The sequence below is a fragment of the Oncorhynchus gorbuscha genome, linkage group LG07 (assembly GCF_021184085.1).
Source record: "Oncorhynchus gorbuscha isolate QuinsamMale2020 ecotype Even-year linkage group LG07, OgorEven_v1.0, whole genome shotgun sequence".
Classification (NCBI taxonomy): domain Eukaryota; kingdom Metazoa; phylum Chordata; class Actinopteri; order Salmoniformes; family Salmonidae; genus Oncorhynchus; species Oncorhynchus gorbuscha.
This window is the reverse complement of record NC_060179.1, coordinates 18,225,811-18,240,836: the sequence shown is the minus strand read 5'-3', so window position 1 is coordinate 18,240,836 and position 15,026 is coordinate 18,225,811. Positions and strand designations below refer to the sequence as shown.

General features: G+C 41.5%; 1 protein-coding gene across 2 annotated transcripts in view; it reads left to right on the top strand.

Annotated features, from left to right (window-relative positions):
- Positions 1–7,433: 7,433 nt before the first annotated feature.
- The window catches only part of LOC124039585 (LIM zinc-binding domain-containing Nebulette-like), a 139,122-nt gene continuing 131,529 nt past the window's right edge, over positions 7,434–15,026 (top strand). The window contains exons 1-2 of one of the 2 annotated variants that reach the window (XM_046355719.1): positions 7,434–7,737; positions 10,262–10,356. In XM_046355719.1, the coding sequence (XP_046211675.1) occupies positions 7,669–7,737; positions 10,262–10,356 (164 nt within the window). In that variant the 5' untranslated portion in view covers positions 7,434–7,668. The remainder of the gene's footprint in view (positions 7,738–10,261; positions 10,357–15,026) is intronic. The other variant, XM_046355718.1, reaches the window with a different exon arrangement.

Sequence of the window (15,026 nt, the reverse complement as noted above, 5' to 3'; positions counted from 1 at the left end):
ATAAATGTAATATATCCACGCTTTGAGTGAAATACTGTTTACTGCAGGTAATTTAGAAATGTGCATTCACAACTGTACGGGCGCGGTGTACGCTGGGAATTATTTTGAATATTCATGAGTCCATAAAACGAGTTCATTGGACAGTAAAATATATTAATGAAATCAGAGTTGTGTTTCGTTAGTTGGGATAGTTGATTTACATTTAAGTCATTTAGCAGACGCTCTTATCCAGAGCGACTTACAAATTGGTGCATTCACCTTATGGCATCCAGTGGAACAGTCACTTTACAATAGTACATCTAAATCTTAAAGGGGGGGTGAGAAGGATTACTTATCCTATCCTAGGTATTCCTTAAAGAGGTGGGGTTTCAGGTGTCTCCGGAAGGTGGTGATTGACTCCGCTGTCCTGGCGTCGTGAGGGAGTTTGTTCCACCATTGGGGGGCCAGAGCAGCGAACAGTTTTGACTGGGCTGAGGGGGAACTGTACTTCCTCAGTGGTAGGGAGGCGAGCAGGCCAGAGGTGGATGAACGCAGTGCCCTTGTTTGGGTGTAGGGCCTGATCAGAGCCTGGAGGTACTGAGGTGCCGTTCCCCTCACAGCTCCGTAGGCAAGCACCATGGTCTTGTAGCAGATGCGAGCTTCAACTGGAAGCTAGTGGAGAGAGCGGAGAAGCGGGGTGACGTGAGAGAACTTGGGAAGGTTGAACACCAGACGGGCTGCGGCGTTCTGGATGAGTTGTAGGGGTTTAATGGCACAGGCAGGGAGCCCAGCCAACAGCGAGTTGCAGTAATCCAGACGGGAGATGACAAGTGCCTGGATTAGGACCTGCGCCGCTTCCTGTGTGAGGCAGGGTCGTACTCTGCGGATGTTGTAGAGCATGAACCTACAGGAACGGGCCACCGCCTTGATGTTAGTTGAGAACGACAGGGTGTTGTCCAGGATCACGCCAAGGTTCTTAGCGGTGTGGGAGGAGGACACAATGGAGTTGTCAACCGTGATGGCGAGATCATGGAACGGGCAGTCCTTCCCCGGGAGGAAGAGCAGCTCCGTCTTGCCGAGGTTCAGCTTGAGGTGGTGATCCGGGTTCAGCTTGAGGTGGTGATCCGTCATCCACACTGATATGTCTGCCAGACATGCAGAGATGCGATTTGCCACTGCTCAGTTGATGGGTTGACATATATTGCTTTTGGTCTAGTTATATTTTGTTAGATTGAGTTCAGGCAAATATTTTTTGTATATTCCTTTCTGATCATAGTTACAACTAGAAAGTATTACAAGATGAGTGATAATAGAAATATATGTATATGCAAGTTACGAGAAACACTTCTGTTTTCCAAAAGACTAGTCAAGTTGTGTAGTGAGCAGGTTGGGGTCACAAATGTGGACTCTACGTAACTGACTGCGAACATTATGAATCGTTTGTACCCACTACAATCGGACCAGTCAACTGCTGTCTATAGCGCCATAAGTATTTATATAGACACGAACAAATATAGTTTTTAATCATGGTTAGTGACATTGTAGAAACCTTATGCGAACAACATGTGTTCCACCATTGCAGTTAGTATAATGATTTCTCGCTGAAATAGAATCAATATTTTGAGAAATATTTTTTATGTTCTTTGTAGAAATTGGTAGTGCATTATGGGATATCCCAAAAAGCTAAAACCTCATTATTGTGTTGAATCCAATAGCAGGACGGACTGAACCAATCAAATTAATTCCCTGATTTTTAGGACACTATTTCCGACACGCAAATAGGAAGATGCTGTAATTTTAACTATTGAACGACACGTTAAGACTGACGTATACAATGTATCAGGCGCAATGATTTTACCATTATTAGCCACTCGGCGGCGCACCACATCCGTGATATTTCGGGAGAACATCGTTTCTACCGTCTCTGAAACTGGCATTGCTATCATGGGCTACAGTGCCGTGTCATGAGTGCTGAGCAGTGGTGGAAAAAGTACCCAATTGTCATACTTGAGTAAAATTAAATATACCATAATAGAAAATGACAAAAGTAAAAGTCACCCAGCAAAACAAGTCAAAAAGTATTTGGTTTAAAATACTCAAGTACAAAAGGTAAATGTAATTGCAAAAATATACTTAAGTATGGAGAGTAAAATTATAAATAATTTAAAATGTATTATATTAAGCAAACCAGACTGCACCATTTTCTTTTTTTTTCATATTTTTTAATTAAGGACAGCCAGGGGCATTCTCCAACATTCGGACATAATTTACAAAGCACGTGTGCTTAGTAAAGTACAGATACCCCAAAAAACGACTAAAGTAGTACTTTAAATTATATTTTCTAAAGTACTTTTACACCAGTGGTGATGAGTCAAATTACAAATTAAAGTCTTAGGGACAGACTTTTGCTTTGTCTTGATTTTAAATTGGCTATAAAAATATTAAAAAATCTAAGTAGACTGTTCTGCTTCTGACATCTTGCATGCCTTGGATCCTGCTGCTCTGGTCTGGCCTCTTAATGCACTCACCAAACAATTGAAACAAGTGCAGCCTGTTACAATCAATAGACCAATTAAAAGGAAGTCAGAGACATGACCTCCTCTACTGGGAAGCTAAAGACATGAGCTCCTCTAATTTGAACAAAAGTCCAATTTTGGGGGGGTCTCTTAATATTGATAGTTTGACAAAGACGCCTGCCGATAGCAAGACACATTAATCTCACCGGAGAAAGCATCCGAGCGAGCAAAACGGCACCCCTATGTCTCAGTATGTGTAGATGGTTGGTAGAGTTTCTTTATAACATGTACAGGGTCGCAAATGTATTTTCGTGGTACAGTGGCCTTTTTTTAAGCTCCAACAGTGCAGGTCAAAGAAGTAAATGAAACAATGCCTATTCAGCCGCTTAATGGTCTGGAGGTAGAAGCTATTAGCCATTCTTTCCGTTTTTTTTCCATGATGCTCCTTGTACTGCCCGTGTCTGAGTGATAGAAGCGGAGAGAATAGGCATTCCTGTTCATATGCATTCCTTTTGTCCAGGTGGGTGAGGGCAGTGTGCATTGCAATGGTGTTTACATCTTCCGTGGATCTGTCAGGGCGGAAGGTGAATTGGAGAGGGTCGGGGAGGGAGGAGGTGATGTGATTTTTGATTAGCCTCTCGAACCACAGCATGATGACGGAAGTGAGTGCTACGGGTCGGTAGTCGTTCAGTTACTTTCCCTCTTTTGGGTACGAGAATGATAGTGGATATATTGAACCTGAGCTAGTGAGAGATTGAAAACACAACAACATGCTGATCTGCTCATGCTCCGAGGGCGCGGCTAGGGACGCCGTCTGGTCCGGCAGCCTTGCGAGGGTTAATAGGTTTCAATGACTTTACATACGTCCTCCGTGGAGACCGCAAGCTCATAGCCCTTGTTGTCCTCAGCCCGTGTATCTTATTCTGTCTGGCCAAAAAAAGTATGACACAAGATTTCTAGAGCTGTTGTGCAGGCTATGTGGGCGGAGCTATAGTTCATGACTAACTTGCAATCATATGAACAAAAACTCTAGGATGGGACCCTTTGATCTTCTTCCCACTGAATGTGTTATGTAAGGATGCCAGTCTCTTTCTCTTTACACAAATGAACATGTGAAATGTTGTGCCAGTGCTGATACAGTTGTGATGCTGGTCTACAGATTAACGATCGCCACTCAGTTGGAAACAATGATTATGATTGTGAATTATGAGCATGTTTAAATGAAAAGATTGCAAAGAGAATGTTTTTTTAAATTAAATATTGTGAAGATAATTGATGCAAAGATAACCGTTCATATGATGCTTGGTATTTGACACAACATAAACAAGTCACAACGTGCTTCGTTTTAGTGGCCTTTGACAACAATTGTAGCGCAATCCATCAGCTTTAAACAGTGCTTTACATTAAATAATTTAGCTTGTGTTGCATTTAATTTGCTTAGTCTGGTCTCTCTCATTCCCATCTCTCTCTCTCTTGCTGTGACTGGCAAAACAAGGGAAACTGCTGATGCACAACCACATTTCGAACTTACACATTGTGTATTCAACTATTCTAACTCTCAACAGTAAATTGAGACCCTGGACATGTCCGAATACCCGTACTTGCATCCTAAATAGTATTCCATTTGAGTATGCGGAAGAATAACGTGTTATACTATGTGATATTTCGAAAATTGAGTATACTTTAAACGCCTGACTGTTGCACTAATTTCAGCTTTGACAACCGCTGATCAATTAGATATATAAAATAATGAATTTGGCCTTTACTCCCGCATAGAAATGCACTGAACAACACATTCGTAGATGGCAACAAAGAAATAGTACACAAATGTAGAATAAGGAATAAGGTTTTGAAGTGTCTGTCCTCAAGGCCATCAGACTGTTAAATAGCCATCACTAACATTGAGTGGCAGCTGCCAACATACTGACTCAACTCCAGCCGCTGGAAAAATTGATGTAATAAATGTATCACTAGCCACAATTAAACAATGCCACTTAATAAAATGTTTACATACCCTACATTACTCATCTCATATATATATACTGTACTCTATACCATCTACTGCATCTTGCCATCTTGATGTAATGTATCACTAGCCACTTTAAACAATGCCACTTTATATAATGTTTACATACCCTACATTACTGATCTCATATGTATATACTGTACTCTATACTATCCACTGCATCTTGCTTAGGCCGTTCTATACCATCACTCATTCATAAATGTTTTTATGTACATATTTTTATTCATTCCTTTACACTTTGTAAAGGTAGTTGTTGTGAAATTGTTAGGTTAGATTACTCGCTGCATTATCGGAATTAGAAACACAAGCATTTCGCTACACTCGCATTAACATCTGCTAACCATGTGTATGTGACAAAACCGATTTTCAGGATGGCATAGACATAGGCGGTGAGGTGGATTGAGACGTAGCCCAAAAACTGATATCTCTAAACTGGCATATTTTTTATTATTTTTTTATCCCTTTTTCTCCCCAATTTCGTGGTATCCAATTGTTTTAGTAGCTACTATCTTGTCTCATCGCTACAACTCCCGTACGGGCTCGGGAGAGACGGAGGTTGAAAGTCATGCGTCCTCCGATACACAACCCAACCAAGCCGCAATGCTTCTTAACACAGCGCACATCCAACTCGGAAGCCAGCCGTGCATCTGGCAACCTTGGTTAGCGCGCACTGCGCCCGGCCCGCCACAGGAGTCGCTGGTGTGCGATGAGACAAGGATATCCCTACCGGCCAAGACCTCTCTAACGACGCTAGGCCAATTGTGAGTCGTCCCACGGACCTCCCGGTCACGGCCGGTTACGACAGAGCCTGATGGCACAGCTGGCGTTGCAGTACAGCGCCCTTATCCACTGCGCCACCCGGGAGGCCCAAACTGGTGTATTTTTATGGATTTTTTTTATTATGTTACTTAGATTGACACATGGGTGCGTCAATAGACTCTTAAGGATTTTAACCATATTACATGTTTGAAAAACTGAACCAAACCATATTAAAGGGGATACCTAGTCAGTTGCGCAACTGAATGCATTCAACCCAAAATGTGTCTTCTTCTGAATCAGAGAGGAGCATGGGGCTGCCTTAATCAACGTCCGCAGCTCCTGTTGTTGTTGGGGATTAACTGCCTTGCTCAAGGGCAGAACGGCAGATTTTTCCACCTTACCTGCTCGGTTATTGGCCCAATGCTCTTAACCGCCAGGCTACCTGCTGATTTTGAATAATGTAATAATTCACAAGCATGTGCAGAGACATAAAGGGTTTATTTTCTCGTCTGTATGCTGCTACACTCATTACATTTTAGCTTCAGGACAAAAGCACTAACAGCATGTTGCTAACAGCATGTCTTCATCAAGTAACGTTAGCCTGTAAAAAATTAACAGTTAGGCCTACTATCCCTCTCATACGAATATAAAAGTACAGTAAGCCTAACTTACAACATTACAAGCTTCAGGCTTCATTTTATCAATGCCTTGCAAATCATTCAGCCTATATGTGGTAAAATCAAATTGGGACTGAAAAAGTTGGTATAGTATATAAGTGAATTCACTGGGGAGTTGCAACAAGCAGTTTTATATGAAACTTTATACCTGCCACCCCCAAAAATGTATACATTGAAATGCCTCATGATTTGTCGACGCATATACAATGAATCTGTGCCTTAGTCTGATCAACTGCAGCCTATAACAACCACAGCTGCAGGTAGCCTAAATTCCTTCTGATCCGATCTGGGCCTGGTCAGGGGAAACAAAGCAATAACATCATGTATTTATAGCCTAAAATATGTACTTATAGACTAATATAAGCACATTTATTTGTGTTCTGAGAAAATGTGAATGTGGTCAAATTTGGTTTATATTCAAACTTTGAGTGATTACATAGGCCTTTTGAATCCAAAATGACTGAATGGAATTAATCATTCAACACAATAGTGATGACATACTGTACGAACAACTTTTTAATTACAGATACAAAGGTCTACATGTAAGTGTTACAATATAATTCATACACTATCTATACAAAAGTATGTGGACACCACTTCAAATTAGTGCATTTGGATATTTCAGCCACACCCGTTGCTAACAGGTGTATACAATCGAGCACACAGGCATGCAATCTGATTAGACAAACATTGGCCGTAGAATGACCTTACTGAAGAGCTTAGTGACTTTCAACGTGCCACCGTCATAGGATGACACCTTTCCAACACGTCAGTTCATCAAATTTATGCCTTGCTAGAGTTGCCCCGGTCAACTGTAAGTGCTGTTATATGTGAAGTGGAAATGTCTAGGAGCAACAACGGCTCAGCCGCAGAGTGGTAGGCCACACAAGCTTACAGAATGGGACCACCGAGTGCTGAAGTGCATAGCACGTAAAATGAATCTGTCCTTGTTTGCAACACTCACTACCGTGTTCCAAACTGCCCCTGAAAGCAACAGCCTTTCAAATTAGGGAGGTGTTAAACAATGGAAGTGTTCATGAATTTACCTGCAAAAAAGCAGAGAACCATTTACACAGGTTATGTGATCTGTGAAAATGCCTGAATCATGACTAGGTATTTAGGTGTATTCTAATTTGCAGTGTTTTTTAAAATCCCCTATGCTTTTCAGATGTACGAAAAAGCAGGCAAAAAGAAGCAGGCATGTTAAATGAATGGGATTTTGGTCTAAAGGATATCTCTCTCTCTGTCTCTCTGTCTTTCTCTCTCCATCCATCCCCATTTCTCTCTCTCTCTCTCTCTCTCTCTCTCTCTCTCTCTCTCTCTCTCTCTCTCTCTCTCTCTCTCTCTCTCTCTCTCTCTCTCTCTCTCTCTCTCTCTCTCTCTCGCTCTTTACGAATGCACGAACATCATGTGGTCCTGGCTTGGCGCTGTCGTCTCGTTGCTGAATCAAACAGCTTGGATCGTGGTAGGTGCTGTGTCACACAAGCAGCCACAGTTTACGTTTGTGCAATTTTAATGCGGCATCCACTCAGGACAGCATAGTGACTGTGCGAACGTACTTGCGAGACACCACTCAGAGAGAGACGCGCTACTTTATTTTTACCGACTTGACCTCGGGATATGATACAGAGCTGTTGCCAGGTTTTGAACCACTATTGCGCACGAATATATTGGATTTATTGTCGTGTGGAATAAAGACGCATATTTGAAAATGAACCCGCCGTGCGCGCGCTGTGGGAAAATTGTCTATCCGACAGAGAAAGTCAACTGCCTTGATAAGGTCAGATCACAATTTTAGGCAGTTGTCTATATCAGAATTGACTGCGCTGTATTTCAGGAGTCTGTTGGTAGATTTTTAAACTTCGATTCAAACTTATCTTTGGCCACATAGCCTAATGTCACAAAAGAGTGAGTGCACTGCTACACACAAGACCAGATTATGCCAAAGTTTATAGGTGTATTATAGTAGCCTATCTATTGTAGCATACACTCTAAGAAAAAAATCGTTCCAACAGGGTTCTTTGGGTTCTTTGACTTTCAGGGTTCTTTGGCTTTTTGTAAAAAGGTAACTTAGAAGTGAGCATTTTATGTCTGCTAAACCAACGCTATAGCCTTTATCTTGACCACTCAGCCCTGGGTCCTGCGTAAACCCTGCAGGCCTACCCATTATCTAAACCACAAACCCTGGTCCTGCTTTATGGCCATATGGTATCAATGTGGCCCACTTTCTAAGGACATCACACATTACATCACATGCACATGCAATCAAACGGAACACATCACGGACATTGACTACATTCGGTCACCTATCCAAGCAAATCTGTGGCCAAAACGCCAGTGGACAGTTGTAGCACAGGCGTATCTGCAACCAAATGCATGGCCTATTGTACAGCACTGACACCTGCCACATATAGAGGCATATTCTTAGTTAAATTATTTGCTCAATTTGGAATCAGCAATTACCTCAGGGCAATTCCCGGAGGAGATGGCTGCCGTTTTACGGGTGCCTAACCAATTCTGCTATTGTGTGTTTTTTTTCTTATTTTGTATGTAATGTTTCTGCCACCGTCTCTTATGACCGAAAGTAGCTTCTGGATATCAGAACAGTGATTACTCACCTCGTACTGGATGAATATTTTTTTCTTTAACGAGTCGGACTGGATGAAGATTTTTTCTTTAACGGGTCAGACGCAAAGGATTTAGTTCAGACACCCAAATCATTCTCATGAAGAAGAGACAGATATATCGATGACAAGTCGGAAGGTTACATACACCTTAGCCAATTACATTTAAACTCAGTTTTTCACAATCCCTGACATTTAATCCTAGTAAAAATTCCCTGTCTTAGGTCAGTTAGGATCACCACTTTATTTTAAGAATGTGAAATGTCGGAATAATAGTAGAGAGAATGATTTACTTCAGCTTTTATTTATTTCATCACATTCCCAGTGGATCCTCAACACGGGGCCCATCATGGGTGCGTGCTCAGCCCCCTTCTGTACTCCCTGTTCACCCACGACTGCATGGCCAGGAACGACAACAACACCTTCATTAAGTTTGCTGACGACTCAAAAGTAGCCCTGATCATCCGACAACGATGAGACAACCTGTAGGGAGGAGGTCAGAGACCTGGCCATGTAGTGCCAGGATAACAACCTCTCCCTCAACGTGATCAAGACAAAGGTAATGATTGTGGGCTACAGGGAAAGGAGGACCAAGCACGCCCCCATTCTCATCGGCGGGACTGTAGTGGAGCAGATTGAGAGCTTCAGGTTCCTTGGTGTCCAACAAACTATCATGGTCCAAACACACCAAGACAGTCGTGAAGAGGGCACGACAAAGCCTATTCCCCCTCAGGAGATTGAAAATATTTGGCATGTGTCCTCAGATCCTCAAAAGGTTCTACAGCTGCACGGAGAGCATCCTGACTGGTTTTATCACTGCCTGGTCCGGCAACTGCTCGGCCTCCGACCGCAAGGCACTACAGAGGGTAATGTGTATGGCCCATTTCATCACTGGGGCCAAGCTTCCTGCCATCCAGGACCACTCTACCAGGCAGTGTCAGAGGAAGGCCCTAAAAATGATCAAAGACTCCAGCCACCCTAGTCATAGACTGTTCTCTCTGCTACTGCACGACAAGCGGTACCGGAGCACCAAGTCGAAGTCCAAAAGGCTTCTTAACAGCTTTTACCCCCAAGCCATAAGACTCCAGAACAGCTAATCTATTGTCTACCCGGACTATTTGCATTGTCCCCTCCACACACACCTTCTTTTATGCTGCTGCTTCTCTGTTTATTATCTATGCATAGTCACTTTACCTCAACCTACATGTACATATTACCTCAATTACCTTGACTAACCTGTGCCCTGCACATTGACTCTGTAGCGGTACCCCCTGTAAATATCCTCGCTACTGTTATTTTACTGCTGCTCTTTAATTCTTAATTTGATTTTGATTTTTTATGTTGAACTTTTTAAAACTTAACAAACAATGCAGTTAAGAAAAATAATTGTTAAGGGCTTGTAAGTAAGCGTTTCACTGTAAGGTATACCTGTTGTATTCGGCACATTTGATTTGTTTTGATACGGTAACCTTTGTTGAATTCAGAAACCTTTCTTATTTTCTTTTTCACTTAATTGTTTAGAATCACTTCTCTTGGTTGTGGTCATAGAACTCTGGAATATTAGTTATGTCTCGGATGCCTTTCAACTAATGAAGGCACTTATTCATTCACAATTCTCAAATTTGAGCACCAGCAGAAGGCCAAACTGAATTGAAATATAATTTGTGTTTTCCTTTCCAGAATTGGCATAAAGGATGCTTCCACTGCGAGGTGTGTAAGATGACCCTGAACATGAAGAACTACAAAGGCTACGATAAGAAGCCCTACTGCAATGCGTGAGTACATTTGTTGCTTCAGTTATTTATACGCTTTGGTTTTAGGGCTTAAGTCGGTGGTCTCAAACAGTTTTGTTGATGAAGTGGCAGAAGTAGGGTATGAGCAATGGGCATTAATGGGCAATGCATTTATAGTGGAGGTGATTTGGAATCCCGCTCTTGTGATAAGGTGGACCTGCCTGATACTATTTCGCTCTTGGCCATGAGGATATCTTCTCGGTCTAATGTTGTTGGGCTGGTGTGCGCGAGACCCAGGTTCGATTCCCACCAGTTCCACATGAACATAGAAAAAGGGAGTTGAGTCCAGATGAGAATTTCCTGACAAGACAGTGTTAGAGTACAGGAGAGCCCCATGTCTGTCCTCGTCTCCAAAGCCTGGTTAATGTACTAGTAATGTCAGGCTTGTTACATCTGAAACACCCTCATAACATCCAGATGTGTCTGGCAAAGCTTTCAGATGAGAAATCTGAAGTATAGGCTGGAGACTGGCCTCTGATCCATAGAGCAAGTAGGGCCTTCTATAAGAGAGCACAACAAGTCTATTTCTGTCCCCCAGCATGAAAGCAGATGGAGGGTCAACGCTTTTGCCTGGTTTTCTGCTTTGCGTTTCTCTTTACTTCTCAGATAAACGTCCCTTAGCTTATTAGAGGCTCTTGCAGTAGCGCACAGAAGATTAATTCACGTGGACGGACACACGCACGCGCGCGCACACACACACACACACACACACACACACACACACACACACACACACACACACACACACACACACACACACACACACACACACACACACACACACACACACACACACACACACACACACACTTACAGAAGTGCAATTACTGTCATTTACATTTAAGAGCACAGGACATAATACATTATTCGTTCTATTTATACTGTGGTATTGTTGAATACTATTTTCTGATTGGCTTGAAAGGCATTCTAGAGCGATCATTATTTCCCTATAACACACAGTGTATTTGCATGGTAGAATTTTATGACTATAGTTCCTTTTTAAAAGTTTTATTTGAGCTGCTTTTGAAAGCAAAAAGTCGAATTGAAAAAAGTTTTGTTATTTTCATAATAGCAAGCAAGAACTGTTTGTGTGGTGAACAAGAGCTCGTTAGAGGTAACCAAGCACATGAGCTGTGGTTTATAACATTATTTCATTATTTTCCATAGAACACGCCCCTCGTTGATTATCCCTTACATAAACCACAGCTCATGTTCTTGGTTACCTCTACCGAGCTCTTGTTCAGATCTGCAGGGAAGGGGTGTGTGTAAACCCTCTTACCTGAACAAGTGTGGGTCCGTTCAAGGGTCTGATGCTAGTGTGGAAGTATAGTGCAGTATGTTGAAGAGGAACACCTCCAGCATTTCAACAACAGCATTTTAAAGTATATTTAATCTGCTGTCCTTGTGTTGTTATTGATAGGGTTTCAATGTAGCCTTCATTTGAACAATATATAAAGCATAGACACGATCTATTTTGCTGTATTACCAGCACACACACAGTAGAAAATGCCAAAAAAATGTTTTCAGCAAATATCTTGTTTGTCTGTTGCATGGTGCTTCAACACATTTGTTTAGAGTAATCCCCAAGAAAAGACTGCATTATAAATGTATACAGGAAAGCCTACCGAAACACAGCCTCTAAGTCTACAAACAGAACACACTCTGTCCTACCCTTGTCACACACCCAGTAGCATTTAATTAATGGCTCCTTTGGGTGAAAATGACCTCTGACCCCTTAGGGCCATAAAACCATTTCCTCTCACTGGCTAATAGACTTGTAGAATAGGCCACCTATTTCATTATGATACTACACCTCTCCATAGCCTCTAGAAGCCTTTAGTGTTCTGACTATATTCCCAATGTGGAATTTCACAAATTCCTTAAGTGATTTTCAGTATCCCTGATAGGAAGGTGTTCCTTAATGTCTCTCTCTCTCTCTCTCTCTCTCTCTCTCTCTCTCTCTCTCTCTCTCTCTCTCTCTCTCTCTCTCTCTCTCTCTCTCTCTCTCTCTCTCTCTCTCTCTCTCTGTGTATCCCATGCTCCACAATTGCTCCGTCTTTTTACAGTGGGAAGATGAAAGAGAAAATTGAGGAAGAATTAGAAAAGCACATTGTCAGCATTGTGCTGGGATTCAGGCCTTCCCAACATCAACATGCTCAACCCTCTTAGGATTCTGTGTGTTATTTAGTGCAATTAATTTTCAGTCCTGTGCTACCTTCATTTACACATTGGTGCAGTGCTCATCTCTCTCTTTATTGCTCTCTCTCACTCTCATGCTCACTCTCACTCTTTTGCTTTCTCTCACCCTTTCTATGTTGCTCTCTGTTTCTCTTTCAACATTTTGGGGAAAGGAATGCTACTTAGCCTTTGACCTCCATGGTAAGCTTCTCTTCCGGAGTCTCAGGACAGAATCTACAAAGTTGCATTAATGGAAACTTTTCCCACCTCTGTGTCTATGTGCTGTATCATAAGAGAAAACAGGAAGACTTTTGGATTCTCCAGTATCTCCCTGTATACACACATATGTTGTCAGATTTTGGGTCATGATACAGTAATACAGTTGTAATAAACTCTCAAATCTTACAGATTGTGTCTTGCATTTACATTTTAGTCTTATACCGAGCGACGTACAGTCAGTCCTGGGGTGGTATGATGAATCAAGTGAGACCCTGGAGTCACTCTGTGCAGCGTTCACCTCCGCTTAAAGTGGCAATCAGCAGTAGAAACAATAACAAAGCGTACTCCCCACCCCTGTTTTGGTAAAAAGCTGAAGGATGGGGCTGGAGAAATGTAACCAATCTCAAATTCATAGACAGAGCTATGGATGCAACGACTGACCATCCATGATATAAAAATTATAGTTTTAACAATGTTTTGAGGCTATATAGTATGACAGTTAAACTAAACTCGTGAGGAATTTCTAAGTTATGTTCTTCAAGAATCAATGGGTACATATTAGAGGTCAACCGATTATGATTTTTCAACGCCGATACCAATTATTGGAGGACCAAAAAAGCCAATACCGATTTAATCGGCTGATTATTTTTACATTTATTTGTAATAATGACAATTACAACAATACTGAATGAACACTTATTTTAACTTAATATAATACATCAATAAAATCAATTTAGCCTCAAGTAAATAATGAAACATGTTCAATTTGGTTTAAATAATGCAAAAACAAAGTGTTGGAGAAGAAAGTAAAAGTGCAATATGTGCTATGTAAGAAAGCTAACGTTTCAGTTCCTTGCTCAGAACATGAGAACATATGAAAGCTGGTGGTTCCTTTTAATGAGTCTTCAATATTCCCAGGTAAGAAGTTTTAGGTTGTAGTTATTATAGGAATTATCGGACTATATTCCTCTATACCATTTGTATTTCATTAACCTTTGACTATTGGATGTTCTTATAGGCACTTTAGTATTGTGTAACAGTATAGCTTCCATCCCTCTCCTTGCTCCTCCCTGGGCTCGAACCAGCAACAAAACGACAACAGTCACCATCGAAGCAGAGTTACCCATGCAGAGCAAGGGGAACAATTACTAGAAGGCTCAGAGCAAGTGACGTTTGAAATGCTATTAGAGCGCTAACTAGCTAGCGATTTCACTTCGGTTACACCAGCCTCATCTCGGGAGTTGATAGACTTGAAGTCATAAACAGCGCAATGCTTGGCGCACAATGAAGAGCTGCTGGCAAAACGCACAAAAGTGCTGTTTGAATGAATGTTTACGCGCCTGCTTCTGCCTTCCACCGCTCAGTCAGACACTTAGATATTTGTATGCTTGTATGCTCAGTCAGATTATATGCAACGCAGGACATGCTAGATAATATCTAGTAATATCATCAACCATGTGTAGTTAACTAGTGATTATGATTGATTGTTTTTTATAAGATAAGTTTAATGCTAGCTAGCAACTTACCTTGGCTTACTGCAATCGCGTAACAGGCAGTCTCCTTGTGGAGTGAAACGAGAGAGAGGCAGGTCGTTATTGCGTTGGACTAGTTAACTGTAAGGTTGCAAGATTAGATCCCCCGAGCTGACAAGGTGAAAATCTGTCGTTCTGCCCCTGAACAAGGCAGTTAACCCACCGTTCCTAGACCGTCATTGAAAATAAGAATGTGTTCTTAACTGACTTGCCTAGTTAAATAAAGGTATAAAAATAATTTAAAAAAAAATTTAAATCGGCGCCCAAAAATACCTAATTAATCGGCCATTCTGATTCATCGGTCGACCTCTAGGACATATCATTAACTTATAAGTCCAAAAATGGATGTAACAACTGCAGATTGCCCCTTATTAATAGACAATGCTTTGAGCTCACTGCAGGTCAAGGGAAAGCACACGGTCAATTATATGTCAGGGGAAGAGGGCATTTTTAATCTGCCATTCCTGGTTCTTTTGAAATAAACCTGTTTGACACTGTGCCCAGTTCATCACTAATATTTAAGCAGATTACTAATATTTAACTGCTCTTGTATTGCAGTTTAGAGGAAGGCTTATAGTCAGTCCTGCCATTTCCATCTTTTACATACAATTTTCCCTCAAATATTTATATTCATATTTATTTTTCAGTTAGAATAATTAACAGTATGTTATCTGATGTCTGATAGCTCATTAGAAAGTGATGATGCAAAGATGTACCCCATTT